General features: G+C 46.8%; 1 protein-coding gene across 2 annotated transcripts in view; it reads left to right on the forward strand.

Moving 5' to 3' along the window:
• The window catches only part of PNPLA7 (patatin like phospholipase domain containing 7), a 116,542-nt gene that overhangs the window by 66,660 nt on the left and 22,034 nt on the right, over positions 1 to 27,848 (forward strand). For both annotated transcript variants that reach the window (XM_052667634.1, XM_052667635.1), the window contains exons 23-28: positions 2,501 to 2,564; positions 3,214 to 3,382; positions 4,464 to 4,646; positions 5,025 to 5,143; positions 18,026 to 18,182; positions 25,551 to 25,667. In XM_052667634.1, coding sequence (XP_052523594.1) covers positions 2,501 to 2,564; positions 3,214 to 3,382; positions 4,464 to 4,646; positions 5,025 to 5,143; positions 18,026 to 18,182; positions 25,551 to 25,667 — 809 coding nt within the window. The remainder of the gene's footprint in view (positions 1 to 2,500; positions 2,565 to 3,213; positions 3,383 to 4,463; positions 4,647 to 5,024; positions 5,144 to 18,025; positions 18,183 to 25,550; positions 25,668 to 27,848) is intronic.

Genomic DNA, 27,848 nt, shown 5'->3' on the forward strand with positions numbered 1-27,848 from the left:
TAAATATTGAATGTTACCTCATATCACCTTTCCTGTGCTCTTACCTTTGAGCTGTTAATCCTTCTGAAAGAGAAGACAGTGGAGGATGGAGGGGTGTTGCTGTTCCACCAGGTGCCTGGGGGCTGCTGTAGGTGTGGAGAGAGCATCATGTTATCGCCCTGTGATGTGCACTGGCAATGCTGTAACACACTGACTGGGACATTCCTGCCTTACAGCAAGGCTGTGTGAAGGGTGTATACTTGAGAAGCATTTTCATTTCTTGGTTATTCTCAGCACTTTAGTCTAAATAACACTTGGTCATAATGTTTTATGTGCTTGAGAACACATATGTTGGTGTTCTTGATCACGTTGATGGAAGGTTATTTAATGGTTGACTAATTGGGAGCTTGCTAGAAGTTGGAAGCGTAGAGCAGATGGCTGCTGCTTCTGAAGCAAAACAGAGCTGTTTGAGTTGGAAGCATCGCTGAGTCGTGTGCTGGTTGTGATTGATGGCCTGTGTGCCCTGTCTTCCAGGGGCAGGCACTGGGAGGCTCCTGCAGCGTGTCCATACGCAGGTGTTGGGTTATGGGCTGAGTGCAGGCAGCCCCTGTCCCAGATGCACCAGGAGGGGGCCTGGGTGTGATTTCTGAAGAAATGCTCCTCCTCGAGGCTCTGCGGATGCGTTGCCCCCACTTGAGCAGTGTCTGTGGGTGAGGTAGCCATCACCTTACTAATGCAGAGCTGCCTCCCAGCTCTACAGAGCCTCCTTTGTGCCGTGAATCAGAGGTGCTGGGGGCTGCGTCGCTGTGTTTAATGCGTCCCTTTGGGGCAGGTGCTCTGCTGAGCAGGTTGGTGTGGTGGGCTCTGAGCTCCTCTGCCGCTCTGAGATCCCAGCAGGCAGGCACAGGGGGTTCACAGCAGATGTAATATGGAGCACTCACTGCTCTCCTTATCATCAGTCTCTCATTGGACATTTTTACTGCGTTCCTCAGCTCATTTTACATTCCTGCTAGTCTTTGCCTGCTAAACTTTCACCACCATCATAAAACTTTTTAGGTCGCATGTGTTGGAAGAATAACTGGTCTACATATCATTTCTGTTTTGCTGAGTGCTTTGACACATTAATGAGCACAAATGACAACTCAGGTGTTGAATGCTTTTCCACAGTTTGCCTGCCCTTTCTCCCTTACAGTGGGGAAATGAAGTTCAACTCCAGACCTCCCAACTTTTGTGCTTTTCTACCAGCTTTTGCTCCCTATGTCTGTGGTCTTCACTTGTGGTGTGTTCTTGTGTGTTTTAAAAAAAGAGCAAATATTATTTGGATGTTTGGAGATAAAAGATTAAAAATCCAAAATTGAGTGGTGTTTTGTTTGTTTTTTTGGTCAGGTCTGGCACTAAGCTGTGCTAAAACAGAGTGAAGGCTGGGCAGGAAGGAGCTGAGCATTACGAGAGATGCAGGCTGATGCTGAAGGTTGGGGTGGGCAACTCCAGATACTGTGCTTGTGCTTTTTCTTTTTGAGCATCTAAGTGAGGAATTCTGATACTTTGCCATCTTGTTCACTCCTGTTTCCTTGATTTTTACTGCATACATTATGCCATGCTGCTTTGGTACTGCCTGGAGGGGCTACACATGATTAAGTGCTGTGTTTTTTCATATATGATTTTCTGTGAATTTCTCAATAAGAGAAATAGGAGGTTAATCCTTTGTTTTTCTCAGGCTTGCTTTTTTTTTTTTTTTTTTTTTTTTTGTATTTAGCTGCAACTATTTTGCAACTTCCACCAATGAAATAGAATCACTAATAAAGAAAAAAATAGATGAAAGTGCCTGTAAGAAGCTGATCTTCTTTGTGTACTGAAATTCATCTCAGACATAATGCTGTTGCCAGATGTGCATATGTTTAGCTGTAGTAGAAGTAGTGTGGATCAGGCTCAGCCCTATGGATTTGGATTTCTCTTTAGAAAAAGACTAGAGGATTGGAAGTATGGCATCTTGAATAGGAATATTGAAATAGCATCTTGAATAGGAATATTGAAATAGCATATTGAATACTACTAGAGAGCCTTAGTTTTCATCTGAGGAGCTGCTTTACTACGGGGTGAACAAATTTATGTATATCAGTATGCCAGTGAGTCAGCTTCGTTCTTTGAAACCAGATTCCTGAGGTTTTCTGTGGTTTGGAAAAGTGTGTGATACCCTAAATATTGTGTTTGTGGCGCCGAAATACAGCTGAAGTAGAAGCCCTCATTCTGTGTGGCATTGAAAAATGCATTAAAAGAGCTTGTAGGTCGGGGCCAATGCATGAATACAGCTCTGGGAATGTGGGAAATGGAAGATGTTATTGTAGTTTAGTGTGAAAATCTTCATGCCAGCTCTTCTGTGGCAACTCTCAATGCACTTATCCATCAGGATCGTTAAAGAAAAAAGCTGTGTTTGTTATAGAGATATAGCGACATTTTCCCAATACAGTTTGTCAGCAGCTGAATGGAAGAAATTCACGTATGAACCATTCTGTTCTTTCAGGTCCTGCCTTGCTGCTCACAAGTGACAACATCAAACAGTGGCTGGGTTCTGCTGCTCTGGATAGGTACTGTATGATGTGTGGGAAAATGCAGAAAGGTACCATGCAAATACAGTGTTTGGGAACAAAACCTTCTATTTTAACATAGAGTATACCTTTCTGATCAAGGTGTTTGAGACGATGAGATTTCAAGAGCCTTTGGTTCAAATGTGGGTTATTTTTTAATTTTTCCCCATAGTTACTTTCTCACTTGTGCCATCAGGCAAGCTGAGTTAGCCTAAGGGAGGTGAGGCACTGGCACAGGCTGCCCAAGGAGGCTGTGGATGCCCCAGCCCTGCAGGCATTCAAGGCCAGGCTGGATGTGGCTCTGGGCAGCCTGGGCTGCTGGTTGGCGACCTGCACACAGCAGGGGTTGGAGCTGGATGAACATTGTGCTCCTTTGCAACCCAGGCCATTCTGTGATTCTATGGAAGCCTTGGAAGCCTTACTGAAACACTGCATCCTCTTTTCTCTGTGTGCATATTAAATGCTATAACTGATGAAGAAATCAACATGCATGAGCCTGGAAATGAAGGCAGGGAGGGAATGTTAGGAAACAGACTGAGCAAGCGAGAGATGCAAGGTTCTGGTGCTCTTCAGATGCTGTGCTTGGCGTGCAGGACTTCACTCTGGCAGGAGCTGTGGTATGAAAGAAGTTTGTTTTCTCTGTCCCCAGTATCCATGAGTACCGACTGACGAGCTGGCTGGGCCAGCAGGAGGACATCCACCGCATCGTCCTCTACCAGGCAGACAGCAGCCTTACTCCATGGACTCAACGCTGCATCAGGCAGGCTGACTGCATCTTGATAGTAGGGCTGGGAGACCAGGAGCCCACTGTTGGAGAGGTGTGGAACAGCTTCTTTCCATGGTTGCAGTGTTAGCAGTCAAGAGCGAAAGAAATGTTGTTTCACACAAGTGAATTTCTGGGGATTTAATACCCAGTGATGCATATATAATGGATTTCTTGGGAATACTTCATTACAAGTAGAGGAATTAAATGAGAATTTTCTGAAATGACAAGCTTTAAAAATATTTCCAGCAGAGTTCCAAAGAATCATTTTGGTCAATGGTAAATCAAAACCAAATCGCACTGAAGCAATGTGGCATTCATGTTTCTGTCCAGAATTTCTCTGCAGAATCTCCAGATAAGGAGATAAAATCTTTGGTACATTTAATGGTGCATGTGTAGGGAAAGCTATTTGTGAGTAGTGTTGTATTTCATTACAGACTGTAAGCCGTTTTTTTCCCTACCACCTATTTTTATCCTTAATATTTAATTGCTAAAGCTTGTTGATCAGGCACAAATTCTACAGGAACTGGAGGGGGAAAAAATAGGACTATTAAGATTGTGAAGTGCTGAGTGTGACCTCCAAAGAGCCTGGGTCTGTTCCCATCTGCAGAGTTCCTTTGTGTCTGGTGTTGGTTCTTTGTCAGCATGGGGGAGGCAGGAAGCACAGTAATGGGAACTCACCATCAGATGTCTGAAACAAGAAGTAAGAAGGGCAAAGAGAAAAAAATGATCTGATTGGATGTTTAAAAAAAAAAAACAACAAAGCATACTGAAAGCTTTCAGGCTCAGGTATGACTTGAGAAGCAATTTCATTCTGTGTGAACAGCATGCACCTGTGCTGTGCTTTTAATGGAGTGTGTTCTAGATAAAAACCACTGTTTTACATTCAGATTTAAATCCTTGTCCAATTTTAGAGTTCTCTTTGCCACATAAGCCCACAGCTATCAGCGTGGTTGACTAAATCCATCTTGTTTGAGGTTCCCACTGTGCACAGCAATCTGCACATTCACATCAGGTGTCAGGCATGTATTTGCACGTGCATGTATGTATTCCAAAACAGAACATCTCATTAAGTTAATAACGGAGCAGCATGTTCCTGATGCCTCCATTCCTTTGGTGTATATAATTTCCTCTAGCTGGAGAGGATGCTGGAGAACACAGCGGTCCGAGCCCAGAAGCAGCTGATTCTGCTCTATAAGGAGGATGGACCTCTCCCATCCCGAACTGTGGAATGGCTCAATATGAGGAGCTGGTGTTCTGCACATCTTCATATCCACTGCCCACGAAGAGTGTTTTCCAAAAGAAGCTTGCCAAAGCTGGTGAGAGACTTGATGTGGTGCTTGGGCTGCAGTAGTTGTAATCCATGTTTCAAACGTTCTCTGACACGGTGTTGTTACAGGATGCTCTTATTTGCAGCTGAGTGTTACATTGCTGCTCTTCCCTTAAATCTGTCTGGCTTTCCGTGTTTATCAGTGCTTTTAAATCTTTGATCAAGAAAATGTCTTTACAGAAAATACTGCACTACTGTGAAATTCTTCCATCTTCAGCAAAATTATGGGAGATGCAGTTGATTATTAGGCTTGTTTGAATAGTTCACAACCCCCTTTTTTTTTTTTTTGGTATGTTCTTAACACGGGCTGTAAGACCTTCTTTTAGAATGGCTTTTAGAACAACCATTGCATTCCTCCCTTCTGCAGATAGAGATGTATGAGCGTGTGTTCCAGAAGCCACCTGATCGCCACTCGGACTTCTCTCGCCTGGCTCGTATTCTGACTGGAAATGCCATTGCTCTGGTCCTAGGAGGTGGGGGAGCCAGGTAGGTCCCAGAATGTTCTCTGGTGTCTCCTGCCAGAGATCCGAGCCTGCTGCTGTGTGTCCTGTGCTGTGTCCCGGGCACGTGGATGCGTTGCTGTAGAGTCCTGGAGCACCACTGTTGCGGTGTTGTGATTAGAACAGAATAACAGGCATCCTATGAAATCTGCACTGTTCTGTAAATAACATTCTGGAGAGAGGCTGAGGAGATGCTTCTCTTATGCAAACATAACTGGGTGGATTTTTGTTTGGATTTTTGTGGATTTTGTGGATTTCTGTGAGGCCCCATCTGCAGCACTGCGTCCAGGTCTGGAGCCCCCAGTACAAGAAAGACAGGGAGCTGTTGGAGAGGGTCCAGAGGAGCCACAAAGATGAGCAGGGGGCTGCAGCACCTCCCCTACAAAGACAGGCTGAGGGAGCTGGGCTTGTTCAGCCTGGAGAAAAGAAGGTTGTGGGGTGACCTCAGTGCAGCCTGCAGTACCTAAAGGGAGCCTACAGACAGGAGGGGAATCAATTCTTTGAAAGGGGAGATAACAGCAGGACAAGGGGAAATGGTTTGAAGCTGAGGGAGGGAAGATTGAGGTTGGGTGTCAGGGGGAAGTTCTTTAGAGAGAGAGTGGTGAGGTGCTGGAACAGCTGCCCAGAGAGGCTGTGATGCCCCATCCATCTCTGGAGGTGTTCAAGGCCAGGTTGGATGGGGCCCTGGGCAGCCTGGGCTGCTGTGAGATGTGGAGGTTGGTGGCCCTGTGTGTGGCAGGGGGTTGGAGCTTTGTGATCCTTGAGGTCCCTTCCAACCCTGGCCATTCTGTGATTCTGTGATCCAGGTAGGAATGTGAGGGTTTGGTACTGTTTTATGAGCCCTCTCATATGCTGGGCTTAACGCTGGGGCAAATGGGATGAGGGTAAATGTGACCTTTCTTATGATGGCCTGCACTGTGGATTTTTCCCAATGGATTCTTGCATTACAGTGTGGCTGACGAGATTTCCAAGGCCCTCAAAGCTTTTCAAAGTTTAGACAGCCAGAGGAATTAAATTCTCTGAGGAGAGAATGTTCTCTGCTTTAGAATGACGTGACACCCCAGGTACCTGTGTGCTTCTCACAGCCCTGCCTCCAGAACGTGTGTGTCTGCAGGCACAAGGCTGGGGCATGTGCTGAACACTCCTATTAGGATTCCAACTGAGTTACAAGTGAGCATTGGAAATGCACTATTACCAATGTTCTTCTTTGGAATTCCTTTCAACTTTGAAACTTTTCTGTTGAGGAAGATGCAGAATTTAGTATTCAAGAGGGCACCAACTTGGTTATCTTCATCAATGTGTTCTTGCCCTCCTTTAAAGCAGTGCTTTGAAATGCCGCTCTCAAATAGAAATATGAATATATAGGTTACATATTGTCTGTTGGTTCAGATTCATGGAAATAGCACATTTTTGTCTTGGGCCCACCATGTGCTTTGGGGGGAGGGAATATTCCCTGTAAGTGAAGGTTAGAACTCCTTTGTGACAGCTTGTTCTGATTAGTCACTCGATGCTGAGACAGCCAGTGCTTTGCTTTGGCTGTTTCTTCGACTGTCTGTAAAGAAGCCTTTATCCTGGCTGCTTTCTCAGTTTCTTCACCTAAGATGATTTCAGTATTTCGTTTCTGAGATAAACACTATCCTGTGGAGGCACAAAATAAAGCAGAGGAAGGGAGCTTGTTTTAATTTGTGTATCTCAGGAGATTTCTTATCAACTGATATAAAACACTTGGTTTCTTGTGGGTTTTTTTGGTTGTGTTGCTTTGTTTTGTTACTAGCTGAGATCTCTCTTTACTGAAGCCTATGCTGTGCTAAAATACATGTACTTGTATATTTCTGGCAGCACGTTTTGCTTATTCCATTCCTTTCTTCCGTCTGTAAATACTGCTGTAGTTTTTGCCAAACTAATTTTTTTTTGTTCTGCTGCTTAATTTGCAAGCTACCACCTGCTGGTTTTCAAGAGCAGAGGTAAGAAAGAGCAGGCTTGTTAGAGCTGCTTGTTGGTCCTGTGTTGTCGTCTTCCCCAGATCTGAAGCGCTGCACAGCTGCTGTGTTTAGCTTTGCTGGATGCAGTCACCCATTCAACAACGTCCTCATGTCTCATCAGCCATTAATTAGTCCATCTCTGCATCTGTGCAGGGTGGAAGACTCTAAGAGGATAAAATGGCAGATAGTGGGTAAATACGACGCTTCCCTCTTTCTCTAAAAATCTTTTTTTTTACATTTCATGGCCCAAAGTGCTTTTTCTGAGAGCTCATGCTGGTGGCACATGGATGGTGGGAGCATTGTGTTTTTCAGCAGGAAGGTACTTGCGTGCTATTTCTGTAGCTAGATTGTCATCAAAATTGTGATTGGATGAAAGATTCGGATTTTTTTTTTGTTTTGTTTAATTTGTTTTCCAAGTGAGAGCACAGTCCAGACTCTTGGGAAAAGATAGAGTTATTCTGAGCTCTGTACAAATCTGCCTTTGAAAGCTTTGCAGGCCAAAGTTCTTAGATCGCCTTCTCTACTGACAAGAAAGCTACAAGAGCTTGTGCATTGGGTACTGGAAATCATCTTGTGCTTAAGGCCAGCTGAGTGGCCAGCATGATGAGTGGCTGCCAGGCTCTGGCTGCTCAGTGTGGCCTTTGGTAGCACTCTGCATGGAGTAACCTGCACTGCTCTGGAAGCACGAGTCAGACTGGGCTCAGAAACGGCGCAGGGAGCCAGCTGAGCTGTGAGAGGTGCTGTGCCCTGTGGCTCCAGTAATATCAATTATTTATTGTTATTTCTGGGATGTTTGTCTGTATCCCAATGATAGTCAGTTCGGGAGGTTTTACCAGAGCAGCTTCCTAGTCATTATCTTTGGTTTGTCATGACAAAAGGCGCGTAGGAACTGAGGGTTTTCTTTCTCTTGTGAAGTTAAAAATACAACAAATCAAAGTGATACAGTTCTGAAATTATAGTGTTTTGCTATAGTCAAGTGCTAACTTAATTTCAGTTAGAATCGCCAAGGAGTTTGGGGGAAGGAAAAGAGATTTGAGTTTAGGAAAATAATACCTTTGAAATGTAGTTGGGAGAATAATGACACAGCAAACCCTGCAGTAAAGGCACGAACCTCCCATACATCATTGTCGTGAACTTCAGCCGTCCCACACACAGCCCACCCTTCCTTTGGTTTTCCATAGTTGTCTTAGCAGAGCTGTTGGAAAACTGAAATTTACGGGCAGTAAATACTTAATAGAGAAGGATCTGAGTCCCTGGGGCTGTGGAGAAAAACAATTGGTCGTGATGTTGCAGAAGGCTGACTGACACTGCGCTGTGATGACAAGCCTTGTTGTTGATTATAATGTCATTCTTGTAGGAGTTAATTTGCTCCAATGCGCCGATTCTGCATAGACACATTAGGAAAATACAAAGCATTCGACGCTTCTGTTTGGATAGCTTGATGAGTGCTGTACCATACAAACAGTGTGCATCAGAGATGCTGCAAGCACTTTCTTGCCTTTTCTGGGAGCTGTGCCTGAAGTGATGAGCTGCATGTCGTGCTGGGTGCTGCTGCCTTCCCCTACCTGCGCACGTGCAGCCCGTGTCCCGCTGCTGTCGCAGCTCCACAGTGCTCTGCTTCTCCATTCCTCCCAGCCCTTTCCTTCAAGTAGGGAATGGCAGCCTCTCCTGTGAGCTGCTGCTCTGCTGCTGAAGGTCTAGGTATTTATTTCATCAAGGCATCTCTTCTCTTTTCCCCACTCAGTTTTCTTCCCAGAACAAGAAAGATGCAGAGCTCTTAGGTGGGTCCAGAGGAGGCCATTAAGATGATCAGAGGGCTGGAGCTCCTCTCCTGTGAGGAAAGGTTGAGGGAACTGGGCCTGTTGAGCTTGGAGAAGAGGAGGCTGCAGGGAGACCTTATGGTGGCCTTCCAGTGCTTGAAGGGAGCGTATGAACAGGAGGGGGAACGGCTGTTTGTGAGGGTGGATGGTGATGGGACAAGGGGGGTGGTTTTAAAGTGAGACAGGGGAGGTTGAGGTTGGATGTTAGGAGGGAGTTTTTCATCAGAGGGTGGTGAGGCACTGGCACAGGTTGCCCAAGGAGGCTGTGGATGCCCCATCCCTGCAGGCATCCAAGGCCAGGCTGGATGTGGCTCTGGGCAGCCTGGACTGGTGTTGGTGACCTGCACACAGCAGGGGTTGGAACTGGATGAGCACTGTGCTCCTTTGCAACCCAAGCCATTCTAGTATTGTATTATGTGATTCTATGATTTTTCCTCTGTTCTTGAGAAGGTAGAATTCCTCTCCCTTCCCCTCCCCCCCACTGCTTGCTCTCGTCAGCTCTTAGGGTTTGACTAATTGCTGCCTTTTCATTTTGGGCAGTTGGCCTACTTAATCAATTTCTTTCTGCCTTCTTTATTTTCAGCACTGGTCCTCTGGAAAAGGAGGATAAAAGCAGCCCAGGAGAAGCATGTTATGCCTTCCTTGTTATGGACTTGCTTGTGTCTGAACCTGCTTCTTCCTCATCTGCTTCTCTGTGTCCCCAGGGCACTGAGTGCCCAGACCCTGTGCTTTTGGAGGCTGGGTGCTGCCTGGTGGCTGCTTGGTGCTGAGCCTCGCTTGGGTCTCTGTGCTCCATAGAGTTGGGTTTGTCTTCTGATTCAGGGACTTTAGCCAGTTATCCAAAGCCAGAGAGAGTGCCTGAGTGGCAAATCTCATCGTCCTTTTGCTCTGAGGAAACCACATTTTCCTTCTATACCCTCAGTGCCTGATTCCAAGATCCCAGACTCTACGAAGAATAAAATCAGGAGGCTTTACTGTCTCTGCATTCCTCACATTTGGCTGCAACTCTGATTCACTCAGAACTGTGCAAGCCCTTTAGCAACAGGGATCTGCTGCTCAGAGAGGCTGTGATGCCCCGTCCATCCCCTGGAGGTGTTCAAGGCCAGGTTGGATGGGGCCCTGGGCAGCCTGGGCTGCTGTGAAATGTGGAGATTGGTGTCCCTGCGTGTGGCAGGGGGTTGGAGCTTCGTGATCCTTGAGGTCCCTTCCAAGCCTGGCCATTCTGTGATTCTGTGGACTGCTGTATTTTGCTCCATAGCCCACAAAAGCAGATAGAAGTGTTGTCAGTTAGTTCCCAAGCTTGGTGGGCCTTGCTGGGCATAATAGAAGGCTTCTGAGTGCAAAGCAGTGGTGGAGCTGTTAGGTACATCCCAGCCTTCAGGTTGTGCTTGAAATGTCTGCTGTGATGGGGAAAGCCTGGAATTGGAGGTGATGTATGTATAGTGAAGTGCAGTCCTTAGGGTTGGGTGGTGTGCTTACAAAATGCAGACAGCACTCAGTGACTTCTTCAACCTGGTGCAGGCGATGGCAGCAGTGTGGTTATTAATGACGTTCAGTTTCAGACGGGAACAGAGTCTCCAGGGCAGACTGCATCAAGTTTTATGGTGCAGGTGCTTTGGATGCAGTTCCAGCAGTTAAGGAAGATTAATTCTTATTCCTCAGCTAAGGCTGATGATAGGAGGCTCCTTAGTGTGGGGTCAATGGAAGGAATATGTGTGTGGAAATTCTTTAGTACCAACACTGCATAGTGCAGCACTGGAAGTGGAGACGTGAGCTCACGAGATTGATGTCTGTGCCTCAGGTAGAAGGCAGGAGCTGGAGTTGTCTTTTTGAAGAGTCCTTCCTGAACACGAGCACCCAGATGGTGAATGTGTGCCTGGGGAGCAATGGGAGGCAGAGGGGAAGGATTTACTGCCTGAGTTCAGAAGCTGTCTCCAGAGATGTGTGCTGAAAACACAGCTACAGAGAGCACAGAGGGTGCTTTCCTCTATGGGATCCTAACATGTTCAATGTAGTGGTTACAGAGGGACGAAGTAAAATCCCCCAGGCATTTCCTTGGCTCCCAGCATTCCTCATATGCATCAGAATACAGGAAGTACTTTTCAGAGCCTTTGCTGGGTTCAAAACTTTACAGAAATGGAGACTAGAGGAGCCTCCCTGGGTATGAAGCACATAGGGATTGAAGGAACCCGAATGTTCTGATATTATCATGTCCTCCTGTTGCAGAATAGAAGTACTGTTCATCTTAACTTGATTAATAATGTCTCTTCCAAGCTTCCATTCCTATCTAGGTCCCCTCATCCTTTCTCTTTTCTTTGTTAGTCTATAAGCATGTTTCCTGTTCAGAGATTAACGTGTTCTTTGCATCCTTTCATCCTGCTATCATTCCTGCTTCTTTGCCTTATATCTGCTTTTCTTTTCCTCTCCCAGGATTCAATTTCAAATCCTCTCTCAAAGGAGCTATTAAAAAAAGAAAGAGGGAAAGAAGAAATACTTTGCCAACTGCTGCTCCCATGCTGGGCCATGTCCTTATTTGTCATCAACAGGCACTGCTCAGCTTTGGAGTAATTCCCCCTGGATCACGCAGTGTGCTTTGGGACTGCACTGCCTTTTGCAAAGAGATTATTGATGTCAGTGCTTGGGGTTGCACTCAGTGCTTTCTAACTGCAGGCATGCCCTGCCTTTGTCATCCATTAAACAGTTTTTAGAACTCACAGTAAACAGAGGGCCAACAGCTTGAGAAATATATAAAAATGCTATTCCTGCTGTTGGAAATATTAAAATAATATATCCTGATGAAAAGAATTGTTCTGAGCGAGGCTATGAAACAAAATTGCTGATGATAAAATCATCTGTTCTTCATTCTGACCTTGGTTAGGATGACTCCAAAAAGCACCAACAGCATCTGGTGCTCACGGTGCTGTGAATTACTGCAGCCATGGAGGGCAGTCGCTGCAGCATGGAACAGGGATTTGCTCTGCTTTGCTCAGCTCCTGACCCAGGTTAGGCCTGGGCAAATGCCTGAAGTGCTTGTGGTGTGCTGCAAAACAAGGCTGCTGCATCTCAGCTTCAGCATCAGCACAGGTCAACCTCTATAAAATGCTCTGGAGTATTTGTAGAAGATTAAACCATTATCACTATGAAATCTGAGGGGCTTTAAGAGGGTGTTCTGCTCCCTGAATGTGCATTTAGCAGTGAGCTGAATGTGTCTGGGGAATTTGCTTGAAACCCGACATCCAACCCAATTATTATGATTAACTTTTTATTCCAGTGGTTTAGGAGCAACCAGGCTGTTGGTAATCCTGTGTGTAATGTCTGCTTACAGAGCCAAAGTCCAGGTGTTCCCCAGGGCTGCTGAGGTTTGAGGGCACCCTTGCCTGGTTTGGCTGCAAGGAGCCCAAGAGTCCCCAGGAAATCCATTGTGGTGCCACTGCTCAATGAAACTGAAATATAAAAGAGCTCTGAAAAGTGCTTCCCTTCTTCTTTTAAACCAAGGAATGAAACTGAGGTATTTGCAGCCTTTTCAGTCTGTTAGCGACCAGTAACGATTATGAAGCAAGATTTCCATGGTAGAGAAGTGTCGGAATGATCTGAAAGAGGCTGACTGTGCTTCATGTCAGGAAAAGAGCTGAATGCTTGAGATATCCTTCCCCTAGTTCCCTTTCTTCAAAGTAATCCCTTTGTATACTGAGCCCAACCTCAGCCTCCTGGTATTTGCAAGGGCAGGAAGTTAGAGACTCCGGGTTAATCCCCACGGCCTGTGCATTTGTCAGCACGTAGCTCCTGCTCTCCTTCAGGCACAGCCAGCTCACTGCCACGGGGTGCATTTGGTGGAAGGGAAGCTCTGATAACCTGCAGTATGTTTGCGTGCTCCTAGCTAGATGTCTGTATCTCAGAGCTGTGATTCTTCTTTGTCGTATCCCTCTTTCAAGCTCAGATAGATGGCTGGGGCTGTAGAGCCCGTCAGTGCTGGAGGAGAGGCCTTGTGCCCTGTGTTTGTACTCCTGTGGTGTGCAGAGGATCCGATCTGAGTGAGCCAGACCAAAACATGAAAACCAGATTCCGGTGTCAGCCGTGCGGTGAGGTGCCCGGATTCCCAGAGTCGTTCAAAGAGCAGATGTGGTTCCAGGGGATGGCTGGGAGCTGAAATAGCAGAGGGGAATTTCAAGTCTTTATCCTTAAAGATAAAATTGCACCTGGGTGTTCTGTTGGTGCTATTTCCTACAGTCTGATGGGGGATGATAAGGAGTCTAGGGTCTTCATTGGAAACAAAGATGATAACATATGTTTGGATTCCTAATTTGAATCTGACCCAGATCAGCCCTGGAGTGCATTGTTTGAACAAACAAAGCCCAACTCCTAAAAATAAAGCAGTGAGATGAGTATTTGCCTTAGCTAAGAAAATCTCATGAGATGTGGTCATGAACTGAAGGTTTCAGGCCTTCTGTTTGCAGATGCTTGTGTAATGAACTGCGGAGTGATTGCTCCTAAGAGGCTCTGCTTCAGTCTCTTGAGGGATGATGCATCTCGTGCATTGCCAAGTGCATCGTTCTGAAATTCTGTCTGAAGTTTGATCTGAAGTTAGTGTACAGGGGGGAACAAGGTTGGGAGCAGAAAAAATTGGAATTTCACCATGAGGAGGTGGTTGCAAAAGCTTTCCGTGGGGCAGCTGCTGCAAGGGATTGTGTGGGGATGAGGACCAGGTAATGAGACTTATTTCCCTTGAGTCAGCTTAGAAGTGGGACTTCATTCTTAAATGTTATCCTCAAAGGAAACTTCCTGGGAAGCATGTGAGGAGCTCAACGGGAGTGCAGTGCTGTGGTTTCTGTCACCACTTTGAGCTGAAAGCACTGTGATTCTGCAGGCAAGTGTTTGATGCTGGGCAGCCTTCTGGCTGGGGAAGCTAGGACATAGTGCTGCTGGAAAGGTCAACTCATGCTTAGATTGCCAAGCCTTGTTTGTTTGTGGTGTTGCACTGCAGAAGATTAACGGGGCCGTATTGGAGGTGGTGCTCCTCCACCATACAGAAGACGTGCTTTGTTTCTCAGACTGGAGTGGAAGCCCTGTGAGACCTGAGCTGCTTGCTCTCCTGTCTGTACCTGCAGTGCAGGTCGGGGCAGCACGATCACTTCTGCAGCTTCACCACAGTCGTGCTCAGAAAATGACAGTTCTGCGTGCTCATGGAACTACGTTACGTGTTGTTGGTGAGAAGGAATGTTGGTGCACCGTCTCTGTTAAGAACTGATCGTATTTTCTTCAGCTCCCTGACCTGAGCGTGGAGAACAGCTTGTATTCCTACAGACAGCGTGCTCTGAAATGTCCTGCTGCATTTGCTGCCTTTGTCAGTGGGTTGTATCTAATGGGAGCTCTGGCAGCAGACACAGAGCAGGCACATCACTGCTCTTGAAAGAATTTTTCTTTTATCAGTTGAGCTCTGGCCTCCGTGCAGCAGAGTTACATGCCAGCAGCATCTCTCCAGGAGATGAAAGCAGGGGCTTGTTTCAGGAGCAGCTATTTTGCTGCAAGAGCTCCTGCCAGAAGGACTGTGCTCTGATTGCCTTGCCTTGTTCAACAGAGCATGTCTTCAGCCCCCAGATTCTCTCCTTGCTTTGTGATCGTTTATTTGTAATTATTAACCGGAAAGAAAAAGGGGTGCTTGGGATTTAGGAAGTATGGGACACCTTTTGGAGGATTCTTAAGCACATTTAGGATGAGTTTGGCTAGTAGTGCAGTAAGTGGCAGAAGAGCAGAATGGATGCAGAGAGCAGTCCCTAATTTGCCTTGCTCAGGTGAGGTTGCAGGGCAGTAATGGCAGTGACAGCAGAGCAGGGTCCTGTTTCAGTTCTTCCTTGAGCTGGTGGTTGCCAGTTCTGCTCTCAGTGAAGGGCACGGGCTAGCCAAGCCTGTCTGGAGTGACACATGACAGAAAAGAGTTTTTGTTTATATATAGATTGAGCTTTTCTGGAGTGCTAGGCAATTCTTTGGGTTCTGTTGCATGTTATTTGAAAGTCATCTTTAGGTCATTTGTCTTTGGTGCCAGGAGTCCTTGTCCTTAACCCCAGCACCAGGCAGCAGCACAGCATGCCTTTCCCCATCTGATCTCCCTCCCCTTTTCCAGCTGGACTCCACTCTTCCTTCTGATCTCCATTCCCAAGATGCTGGGCTCCTGTCCAGAGATTTCCCAGCCCCTTTCTCTATTCCTCTTTGTGCTCTGGCGTTGCTGCATCCGTACAGCATCACCACGAGCAACCTTCCTCTGTGCTGCGTGTGCCAAACACTTGCATCATCACACGTCGCCCTGAAACAGGACAAATCCCCTGTGAAATTGTGCCTGCTATTACAAGAAGCACGTGATCCTTGTTTCTTCTGCCCAGTACCCAGGCTGTTAGCAGGGATGTAGCTCCTGAATTTCCTTCCTTCTCCAGTTGCTGTGGCTGTGTGTGAGGCAGTGGTGGGATGTCACTAAGAGGGCTGTGTGCAGCCTGGCATGGCTCCTCTCCAGGGATGCTGCTTCCTATGGCAGTGTGCCTGTGTTTGTGGGTGCTGTAAGCTGGGGAGAAGAGGACAAAAAAGGCTCCAACTGTGACAGGTTGGTGCAGAGTTGTGTGTAGTGTTGTTGTTGTTGTTGAAGTGGTGGCCTAAAGGAGCAACGAGGGGGAGAAACATTTAGGAAGTCATCTTTCAGCAGGCTGGAGGTACGCAGAGAAATGGAGTGAGTTCAAACGTGCTCACTTTTCTGAAGCGTCTGAGTTTACACAAGCACGTTTCATCTTAAAGCTGTTCAGGATGCTGGAGCTGAAGGCACCAGCTTTGCAACCTTGTGTAAGCAGTCATAGAGTCATAGAATGACTTTGGTTGGAGGGACCTTGAAGGATCATCCAGTTCCAGGCCTATAGCAGGGTTTCCAACCACCAGGTTGGGCTGCCCAGGATCCAATCAAGCCCGGCCTTAAGTGCTTCCAGAAGTGGAGCACCCATAGCTCTGGGCAGCCCATTCCACTGCCTCATGGCCCTCTGAGTTAAAAATTTCTTCCTCACATCTCACCTAAATCTCCCCTCTGTTAGCTTAAAGCCATTCCCCTTTGTCCTATCACTGTGTAAAAAATTGGTCTTCCTCCTGCCTGTAAGCTACCTTCAGGTACTGAAAGGCTGCAATGAGATCTCCCTGGAGCCTTCTCTAGGCTAAATAAACCCAAAGCCAATAACCAGGACAAGTCAGTAAGAGATCCCTTTTAGTGCTTTCATTTCTGTCTTATTGGTCAGTGCATTGAAACCATCCATGTTTTGGAGATGAGGAACTGTTGCACGCTTGGCCGGGAAGTGAAAATCTCCCCAGGGACTTTGCCCATACAAAGCGAGGAGGTGATATTTGCCAATATAAGCAGCAGTAATCTTTTGTGATTCGTTCAAGGGCATCCATACAGTGAAATAAAACCAAACCCAGTGTGATCACATCAAACTCCTCGTTTTCTGAATGCGTGAATGTGTAGATGAGGAGATCCTATTTTGGGAAAGGTTCAAGGGAGGCAATCCATGGTGAAGCTAGTCCTGGCCAGCTTAAAATCACGCTCTGAGCAGGAAATGCTTTATAGTAATGAATGTGTGGAAATGAATCCACGCAATGCAGGCACTCTCCAGAAGCAGGTTTGGTGGCATAAGGGCTGCTCCTCAGCATAGTGTCAGTATCAGAATATCCCCCATCCCTGGAGGCATTCGAGGCCGGGTCGGGTGGGATCCTGGGCAGCCTGAACTGATGGGGGGCAGCCAGCCCACAGCAGGGGTTGGAGCTGAGGTCACTTCCAACCTATGAGAAGAAACAATAGGAAAGCAGCAGGAGAATTCAGAGAGGAAAACGAGTTACTCTCAGCTCCTGCTTTACACCAGTGCAGATCTGTCACTGAAGTCATTTACACCGGTACAACTGAGAACTTGCCTCAAAGCTTTTCAGCAGCTGAAGGGGATTTATTTTGGATGGAAAGAACGTGTTCGGCATAGCTTGGCCAAATGACACCTACAGTGGACTTGGCAGCTGTTAGCAAGTATCTGTGGGATGTAAACAGCAAGGGGAAAAAGGACGGAAATAGAGCGAGCTGCGGGGGAGCGGAAAAATGGGATGAAGGTGTGGAAAGGAAGTTTGTGCAGCTGTGTGGCTGAGGCTGCAAAGAGTCCATGCAGGTGAGCTGAGTGAGCTGGCGTGTTGGCTTTACCTGCACAAGCACCGAGACTTTCTATGCTTAGTTGCTGACAGCCCCATAGCTCCCATCTGTGCAGTCTGCATTTAAACCCATTTGTGATTTGACTCCTTTGGCATGTGGGCACAGCGGGTTCCCCAGTTTGTGTTACGTGTCTGTGTAAATCCTTCCCTTAACACCAGCCTTTCCATGCAGTGACCTTACCAGGTAGTCCCACGTCTCCCTGCTTGGAGATGCTTTGCTATTTTTACTTCTTATCCTATCGAAGTTCATCTGTTCTATCACCAGGCTCCATCGTTGCTCTAAGATCCTTCTGCCTCTGTTGACATCAAGGAGGATTTTAGATTTACTGTCCCAAGGGAATTGGTATCGTCCTCAAACACTGCCTCCTCATCTGCCCCTTGTGTGTGTGCTGAATGAAATTGCTTCTTTCTGATAACAACTTGTCTCCATTTGCTCTGCTTTCCATCTTCAAATTCATGATTAGTCCATGTGCTGAGCCATCCCATCATCACAGTCTGGCTGAGGTTCTTGATTCTTTCAGTGATTCTTCTTTCCCAAAGGTCTCTGGAATGCACCCATCCCTGAGTGCTCCAGAACAATGCTGGTGGATGCTGGATGCTCTCCCTTGAAGCCATGCTGACTCTTCCCCCATGGTTGTTGTTCCCGTGTCGCTGTCCTTCACACTGAAATCAGGGAGACTTTTTTGAAGCCTTTTGCTGCCATTCTGCTTTTTCTGTATTTGGCTCTTGTTTAGCAGTGGAATGGCAGTTCAGCTGGTGTACTTTTGAGCTCCTTTAGAAGGCAACGTTTATGTGTCCATGGTTTCTCAATGGCTGTTTGTCTGATAATGTCTCTTTTTGTCCTTGGCACAGGGGGTGCTCCCAGGTCGGGGTTATCAGGGCGCTGATTGAAGCTGGCATCCCCGTGGATATGATTGGAGGAACATCCATCGGTGCCTTCATGAGTGCTCTGTACGCAGAAGAACGCAGCTACAATCAGTTCAGGATCAAAGCCAGGCAGTGGGCCATGGTGAGAACTCCAAATGTTGCATTTCCCTTCTCAGATGAGAGCTTAAACACAAGCATTGGTAGGCAGCAGCCATCCGAGGCAGTGCAGCCGTCTGCACCTGCGTGCCCAAAGGCCTGGCAGGGAGAGAGTGAAGTCCAAAGGTTGCTCCCTGTTGTGCTGCAGCCCCAGGAGTTCCTTGAGGAGAGCAGCATCCACATACTTGGTTTTGCTCTGTGCAGCCTCCCCGCTAAGATACGAACGCAGAACGATATTGTTCAAGTGTGTCAGCATGCACTGATTTCTGTTTTGTCTTTATTTGATGTGCTGGAATCTGTTTCCAACTTTCAACAAATGTTTTTTCTTTTGTATAATTTTCTCTCTTTCGTTCTCACATGCTGTCATTTTTCAGTGGAACTGATTGACAGAGGTAATCCTTCCCTTCACTAAATGCAAAACGTGTGATTCATGTTGTAGCCTTAGAGTTCTGGAGTGGTGATGCTCTACTGCAGGAGAACTGCTTGAAGTTGATACTTATTACAGACAAAGCCATATATTCGTTGTAAAATGAAGGTTTGGGAGGTTCTTTGAAAGGGTGACATCTGTGAGTGAATTTATCGTGGGATGTTGGGGAAAGAGGATACTAGCACCAGGTTGCACTGGTTGAATTTGAGTAGTGAACATCTAGCAACGTTTCTGAAGTTTGCTAGTTACAGTACTGTTCAGATTTTGCATTATTTATATGAAAATCACATTTTAATGTTGGTTTCCTTTTTGAAAGGCAATTCTTAAATCGCATTGAGCTCTGGGTCTGCTTGAATCTTGAGTTTTAGGCTGAACAAGGAGGCATTGCTTGTGCATCAGTACTGTTTGCCTCTTCTAGGTACCTTCCAAGCTATGGAGTGAAGCAGAATTGCTGTATAGCTGTAAGACACCACGTACCTTGTAAGCTAGCTGCTCTGTGGCACTGCAATACATACTGGGATCTGTGCATGTTTGTGCAGTGCCAGTGGGAGGGTGGCCGTGGGAGCTGGGCAGTTCACCTCTGTCACTGGGGGAGTGCAGCTCTTGTGCTGTGCTGCAGAGCTGCCTGTGCTGGGAAGTGCCTGAAACATCAACTGTGACACAGAGCAGTTTGCTGCAATCAGAAGGCTCAGCGATGCGGAGGAGGCTTGAGATTAAGGATATTCAAACCAGTGGTACTGAATCGTTTCAGAGCATTTAACCTTGTGGTCTTTATTTCCTGAGCATCAGAGCAGCAGTGAGAGCCCTGCAATGACTCTCCCTGCCTCCAGCAGTCTGGCTCACACACTTCTCTCAGCTGCCCTTATGCTTAATGGTCAGGTCGGAGTGCTCCATGCACTTGCCCAGGGGATGATCGGCTTGCCTGACGTGCCAGGTCTGTCCTGTGTGTGGGGAGGCAGTGCTGCTGTGTGGGCACCTCAGCCATGGGCTTCTGTGGCACTTCCATTATTGCAGCTCCAGCACTCGCTGGCCTCGGCTGTGATCACATTTGCTTTTACCAGAAATGGTGAAATGAAGAAATTTCTGCTATTGATGGACTTCGAAACAAATTGCAAAGCTGAAAGAAGGTTTGCAAAGAGAAGGAAGGCTTTGGCCCAGCGCTGCTTTCCGGCCGTTCAGGTGTTTGTCCCTTGAAACCTGTATTAAGGTTAATGTCCTCTGTTAGAGCAAGTATTTCTCATTATTAATGAAGAATGGATTTCCTTAAGGTTTGTATGATTGTGCTGTCAGGTCTGTGTTTAAACCAGAAATTACAGAAGGGCTTGAGAACAGAACAGCCCGCTCTGCTGGAAGCCTTCTCCCTGCTGGCAGCCTGCTCTGAGCTCCAGCCAGGAAAGTGTTCGTGTGCTACAGTGAAGAAAGCAGTGCAGCCCCCCTCCCTGAGCTCAGATCACAGCTCATTTACAATGTAGTTTGAGGTATTAAATAGATATGTATTGTTATTTTTTGCCAGTGGCTTTTGTGAGTTATTCACAGAATCACAGAATGGCCAGGGTTGGAAGGGACCTCAAGGATCACAAATCTCCAACCCCCTGCCACACAGAGGGCCGCCAACCTCCACATCTCACAGCAGCCCAGGCTGCCCAGGGCCCCATCCAACCTGGCCTTGAACACCTCCAGGATGGACGGGGCATCACAGCCTCTCTGGGCAGCTGTTCCAGCACCTCACCACTCTCTCTGTCAAGAACTTCCCCCTGACATCCAACCTCAATCTTCCCTCCCTCAGCTTCAAACCATTTCCCCTTGTCCTGCTGTTATCTCCCCTTTCAAAGAGTTGATTCCCCTCCTGTTTGTAGGCTCCCTTTAGGCACTGCAGGCTGCACTGAGGTCACCCCACAGCCTTCTTTTCTCCAGGCTGAACAAGCCCAGCTCCCTCAGCCTGTCTTTGTAGGGGAGGTGCTGCAGCCCCCTGCTCATCTTTGTGGCTCCTCTCGACCCCCTCCAACAGCTCCCTGTCTTTCTTGTACTGGGGGCTCCAGACCTGGACGCAGTGCTGCAGATGGAGCCTCACAAGAGCAGAGTACAGAGAGAATTATTCCCGATTGCATTGTGATGCAGCAGCTGTAGGTTAAGTGAGGAGAGCAACTGCTGTCCCCAGCACCCTACAGGAGCAGGGCAGATCTGCAGAGCACGCACACAATGTCCAGAAATGAGCAGGCAGAGAAGGGGCTGCTTCCCTTATTGGCAGCTGAGCAGTGCTGCTCTGCAGGGGGGCTTTGAGGAGGGACCCCAGCACTGCGTGCTGCTCCAGTGCTGCTTCTGTGCTGTGCAGCCTGCGAGCTTTTGCTGGTGGTTATTGCTGGCTCTGTGTGTGTCAAACCTCACGGCAGAGAGGCTGCAGCCCAGGGGGGGATTTGAGATGTCTCCGTTGTGATGGATTAGGTAACTCTCGTTGGCTTTCTTTTTTTTACACCATCAAAACAAATGCTGGTATTTGTCCTGCAGTCATTTCTCTTCCCTGGTATTTTTAGAAATGGGCAGATCTGTAGTACTGCACTTTGGGGCTGGGAGAAGGGAATTTTTTAACCAGACGTGTTTTCTGCACCTAATGAAGCAGCAAAGAAATGACTTTATTTGTGCTGTCACAGAGGGGGCTGAGAAGCAACAGTCATGTTGGTTGCTGTATAGTGCCTCTGTTTTCCTTCTGTCTCTTTTTTTAAGCAGCAGGACTAAAACTAAACAAACAGGCAGACAAAGCTTTCATGTTAACAGAGTGCTGGGGATTTTTTTTTTTTTTTACAGGAGGATATTTCAACGTATTCATATTTCATAAAGAATGGAATATTCTGTTGTGGAAAGGAACAGGATTATAGGAATCTGCAGTTAAAAGCTTCCAGCAATGAGAACAGTGTTAAGAATTGCTGGGTCGGATCCTGCAGCCGTTTGCTGTCTGTGGGCTGAGGCTGTGCTTGCATGACAGCTCACATTGATGTAAACTGGGCTTCCTGAGGTTGCAACTGTACGATGAGCTGACCTGGCCAAATTTAATCACTTTTTTTTTAACCTTTTGCCATGCTGCTTTGTGGCCAGCCCAGCCCTGGAGCTGTTCCTCCAGCAGCTGGCACGGGAAGGAGGGATGCAGGCCAGGTTGAAGGCAGTATGCATGTCTGGGAGGGGATGGATGCAGCGCCACATGGGGCGGATTTGGCGTGGGACTGCTGCTGGGAGTCAGGGTGAAGCATGAGGAGGGGGTGCAGCAGTGTCCCCCTGGGGTCCACCTTGGGACTGGTGCTCTGCAGCATCTTGATCAGTGGCACAGGCAGTGGGATCGAAGGCATCCTCAGCAGTGTGCAGATGACGTGGAGGAAGGAAGGGATTCCATTCAGAGGCACCAAGGTGGGGCTGGGGGCTGTGAGGGCGCCTCCAACCCAAACACTGGGTGGTTTTTATTTGTCTTTTGTGAATTCCTTTGCGTGCTACCCTGATTTACTTTGTGTGCCAGTTCTTCCTGTGCACAACAGCAGCTACAAGGATGGGTCCATGCAAACAAAGGCAGAGCATTAGATGAGAAGGCAAACGCTGAGCTCAGTTGGCAGGAAGAGCAGGCAGAATATTATGGGAAAGATACCTCCTGGCCAGAGGGGTCAAAAAAAGGTGAAGGGAGTGCTGGTTTCTGAGGCGTAGTCCTGATTCATCACAACAAAATGTACTAGAGGCTAAAGCAACCTCATGTGCACAGAGAACCCTGAAGAAATAAGAACTTAGTTATACATTTTATGTAAATAAGTGAGCACATTTTGTCCTTTAAACAGGGCTGAAAAGTTAGAGGACGTGCACTGGCTGTGTGCAGGAGGGGCTGGAGGAGAGCCTGGGCCCCACGGGGGTTTGTTGCTTTTTAACAGCATCTTAAGTGTTATCGACTGGTGGTGAAGGTTTTACTCACTGGATTTGTCTGCTTGCAAAATCTAAATCAGGACAGACTGCTTTTCCCTTTCTCAGCTGACCATCATTCCCTCTGTGATTGCCTTTCAGGTGGAATTCTATGTTCCAGGCTGCTGATAAAAAGCAGAAATATAAGTTGCTTTTCTGTTGTTGTTAAATCTTAGATTTGTTGTAGTAAGAGGAGCAGGAGGAATCTGTTTTCCACATACCTATAGCTGTGACAGCTCATCTTTACCATTTGGATTGTATTACCTGGGGTGCTGAAATTAACCCCAAATGAAGCATCATCATTTGGGAAATTCAGATCCTGGGTTGCACACAAAATCCAGAACCAATCACTTTGAAAGGTGTTGTTAACCCGTCCTGCAGCTGCCTGCAGCTTTTTGCCAGCTAATGGTTGTGCAGGTGGCACAGTAATGTCACAGCATCAGAGCATCTCACCTGCAACTCATTCCCTTTCCTCCTGTCTCCTTTGCTGCCCTCCCAGCTGGCTATGGCTTCAAAATGCTCCATTTGGATTTATTATCTCTTTAAATTTTTTAATAGTTCACCTTTAAATCTGAGCTTCCTCTTTGTCTCTTTCTGCCCTTGGGATGAATCTCTCTCACTGTTTGTGTGAGTAACGTTCCCTTGTCTCTTAACTTACTTGTTTTGTGCATTCCATCGCTTGTTTCACTGACAGCGTGCAGCCCAACCCTGAAGAGGGGCGACATGAAATTCTGGATTCCTGCTGTTGTAGTTTAAAATGTTTTTACACTGGCACAGGTTGCCCAAGGAGGCTGTGGATGCCCCATCCCTGCAGGCTTTCAAGGCCAGGCTGGATGTGGCTCTGGGCAGCCTGGGCTGCTGGTTGGTGACCTGCAAACAGCAGGGGGTTGGAGCTGGATGAGCACTGTGCTCCTTTGCAACCCAGGCCATTCTATGATTCTGTGATAATTTTTCTATTCCTGCTTTTAATTGTATTACTTGCTACAATTTTTCCCATACCCTTGTTTTGTTTTTTTTTTTTTTAATATCTGAGTGAAAAAAAAAGCCCAGGGGTTACCCTGGTATTGACACCAGTTTGTAACCGTCCTGCACCAAAGAGCAAACTAGGCAGAGGTCACAGTTCAGTTCTTTTTGCCTGTTCTCACCTGTGTTTCCTCTTGTTCCACTCTTTCCCTGTCTCTCCCTTGCTGAAATTCCTTACCCATGGGGGAGCTTTTAAAAGTCCCTCCCAGTGGGAGCCGTTCCAAAGGGCTGTGTTCATCTGGAGGATGGTCGGTGCAGTGGGTGCAGCTGTTCTCAGGTGGCAGAGGGGGGTGGATGGCAGCAGCAGCTCACATTTGTGAGAATATTAAGAAATAGTCGTTAATTAGAAAGCTTTTGTTCATGTACAAAATTACTTCAAGCCTTAACTGCAGGTAAAATATAGAGACTGTGCCATATATAGGTCATTTGCAGCAAGGATAACCTGCTGTGTGCTGCACCCTTTGGAGACACCCTTCTTCGATATTAAATAATGGAGTTTTTGCAAATTCTTCTTTCCTGGAACTCAATGCTCAATGCACCACTAGAGGCCAAATCCCCATTTTAAGTACCAATCCAATTCCACGTGACCCTTAGGCTGGGGTGGGACGTGCAGTTTGGATGCACCCTGTCATCCCCCTGTGTGAGCAATGCTAACGGGTTGCTCCTTGGCCCCGTGCTGAGGCTCTCAGCTTCTCCCACATCTTCTCTTTGTGTACTTGCTTTTCCAGATTCTTTTTCCCCTTTATTGTGCATGGCTGTGTTTTCTCTGGGTAGATAGATCATATATGCTTAAAAGCAGCTGGGCACAGCAATGTAGGCTAATCCTTCACATCACTGCTAGAGTAAAGCAAACACCAGATGTTGATTGCAGAGCTTTAAATAGATGCAGGTTTTTAGAGGCTTCTTCATGCTGCGGGGGTCGAGCTGTGTATGCTGCCCATGTCTGCCAATGTTTGTTAAACTGCAGAGCAACTTGGAGGATAAAATATTTCATCTAATATAAATGTTTATTTTTTCTAGTGAGGCCTTATTTGATTATAAAAGAGTAAATTCATAGAATCATAGAATGGCCTGGGTTGAAAAGGAGCACAGTGGTCATCCAGTTCCAAGCCCCTGCTATGTGCAGGGTTGCCAACCAGCAGCCCAGGCTGCCCAGAGCCACATCCAGCCTGGGGGATTCCTCGTGGTTTGTTTTTGTCTTCAGTTGTGTGTTAACTGAATCTGGTGTGTGTTCAGACACAGCGTTTCGCTGGGCTTTATCAGATGCTGAGTTCCATAGCATGGTTACAGGACTGATGTGGCCATAATGCTGGTTGGGTTATCAATTGCATTGAAATCATTTCATCTGTAGGTTAGTGTGTGGTTGTGCCACATCTGAAATGGAGAGGAGGGGAAGAAAAGGAAGAGGAAACCACGAGAGCTGAATTACAGCATGTGTGTTGGAAGAGATATGGTTGCCAGTGCCTGCCCACTGCTGTGGTACAGTGGTGTGTGCAGTGCTTGAGGAAACCAATGGGATCTGTATCTGACCTGTATTACTCATGGATGGGTTTCCTTTCCATGCAGGCAAACTGTGTACATTAGGGTAAATCCTAAACACACTGTAGCTTCAACTCAGAAGGGAGATAATCAATAATTTATTTCTATTATTAAAATAATTTGTACCATTTGTGTGTATTTGTTAATGGGCCCATGGAGTTGGAGTCCAGTTTGGATTTCCTGGTAGAAGGGACACAAATGCACAGTCCTCTGTAGCCTCACTGCAAGCCAGTGCAGAGCTTGGTGCCTTTTGGTGTGCGTTTATGATGCTGTACAGGGATTTGTTGGTCGTGGATTTGTGGTTGTTTTTCTGTCCCCTTGATGACTTTTGCACAGCAGTAGCAATGCTTCCCACACGTCTGCTGTAGAGTCTCTCAACTTGCATGTGAATGGTATGAATTACTTGAAATGTTTTTTGTTTTTTTTTCTTTTTAGGTTATGAATTCAGTGTTTAAGACTATTGTAGACTTGACATATCCAATAACCTCAATGTTTTCTGGAGCAACTTTTAACAACAGCATCAGCAACATCTTCAAGGATAAACAGATTGAGGTAGGTTGCTTGCTGTACTGTGCACATGTATGTGGCTGCACTGCATTCTGCTGTGAGAAATGTCTTTTGTCCATTCTAGTTTTAGGTACAGGGCTGTGGGATGCTGGAGAACACACTGCAACCAGGAATGTCATGTTATGGTGGATGTTCATTCCTCTTGGTGAATTTAGGAATACACAAGAGGAATAGTTTCTCTACTCCTGTTTGACAGAGGGACCCGTTTGGCTGAGAGCAAAAGTTCAGTTGTCCCTGGAGTCAAACTGCCGAGATGGTTTCATAATTGGGCTATGGAATGTGACTCTGAGAGACCCTTACAGCACCTTACAGAAGAATGCTGTTAACAGGACAGCAATGGCTTCATGCTCTGTTGGTTTTTGAAGACTGTGGGCTTATGAACAGCCTGTTGAAAGCTGAGATAACGTCCAGGCTTTCCCTGCTCCACACACAGTGCTGTAATCTCTGGGTGCTGTGTGCTCTGTCTGAGCTGACACCTTGTGCACAGTCCTGCTTCCCTCCAGTTGCAGCTTGTGAAGTCAGTTATCAGTGGTTGTTTCTCCACCACTGGGCTCGCAGGAGATTTGGGTACCTTGCAGTCTTACCTCATTACAGTCTTAACCACATTATTCCTGTGTTTGGAATCCTTGCGATAAAAGATTCATAGATATATTTAAAATACACTGACAATTTGCTGTATAATCTGAAACATTCCCTACGTAAGTGCAAGGATGAAAGTAAATGATTAATCATCACATGGGGCTTAAAATAGTGTTGTGCTGTGCAGGTTTTAGTGATAAGACCCGAGACTGGCATTATTTTTGTTGTTACTTGGATGGCAGCAGCCATCCTGCTAGCTCTCCAGCCGTGCACGTCCCTTCCTGGAGCACTCCAGCTTCTATATTTGGTTTCAGCAGTGCCTGATAGGAAAACCAGAGCGTCGGGTGACTACAGCAGCTCTGTCTGCTCAGTTCGATGCAGTGGAGGAGCTGCAGAGCATTGAGATCTTCATGGTGGTGCTGAGCTCTGCCTTCTCCCAGTTAACCTGGTGTGAATTATGGCATGGTGTGCTGCAGTGTGAGCTGTGGGGCTCTGGAGGAGCCATGGAGCACTGAGGAGAGGTGAATGGCAAAAGGAGGAATGCCTCCTGAGCTTGGCTGGTTCTTGCTCCAGTGCTCCAGTAAACTCCCTGGTTTACTACCATCGTTGCAGTCAATTTGTTGTACTTGCCTTTGAGGTGCAGTGATTTCTTCCCTACCTTATGATTTTTATGTATTATAGCTGTAATTTTGTGATCTGTCCTAACCTTGTGGTCATAGGAAGGGAAGTTTGTCCAAGAGGAATCCAGCTCTGAGGCATACATAGCATCACCTCTGAGTGCAGTGCCACAGGGCAAACCCTTCAGGCTGTGACTGTGGATGTCTTCCAGCTGATAGAGGGAGATGTGTGCCCCTGCAAGGAAGAAGGCATTCACCTCTAATTGCAATTCATGCTGTCAGTGCTGGTTAGCCAGGCACATCAGTGGAAAGACAGAAGCTGAAAGCTGCCTAAGTGTAAAGGGTAATTTATAAAATGACAAAAACTAAATTAAAAAGCATTAAGCATTGAAGAAATGTGTTCTTAAGCATTATTTTAAGGTGTCCCAGACTCCAAATTTCTGTACTTCTTCAATAGTTGCAGTGCTTTTGATGATTTCCAACCAGAAATAAACATTAGCAAGAGTTGATGACAGCCCTAACAACCTAGGTTCTGCTTGGTGCTTGGCTCCATCCCAGCCGTGTTCTTGTTGGACACAGCAGAACCTGAGAAGTTTCTGCCCATAGAGATACGTTGGGTGCTGACCCTTGTGCCCTGGTAAGAGCTTAGAATTAAGAAGTAGAGCCTTTTCACTTATCCTGCACTGAGGTGCATCCTGCATTTCTCCCGCATGCCCTCATCTCTGCTCCACATTACATGTAGGGCATGTAACCTCTTACATAGAACTGTTATTTCTGTCATTGAAAGGGAGGTTTTCTCAGCTCTTGTTAATAGATGTCTTGGGATCCCAGCAGAGCTGTCTGTGGAGCCCTGGTTACAGCAGCCCCCATGGTTGCCACTAGAGATGTCAGCCAAAGGCTCTGGAAGAAGAGACCAGAAACTGTCAGGAAAGCACAAACAGAAAGCCAGGCAGGGCCCACGAAAGATATA

This window comes from Tympanuchus pallidicinctus, unplaced genomic scaffold (assembly GCF_026119805.1).
Source record: "Tympanuchus pallidicinctus isolate F22 unplaced genomic scaffold, pur_lepc_1.0 scaffold8, whole genome shotgun sequence".
Lineage (NCBI taxonomy): Eukaryota > Metazoa > Chordata > Aves > Galliformes > Phasianidae > Tympanuchus > Tympanuchus pallidicinctus.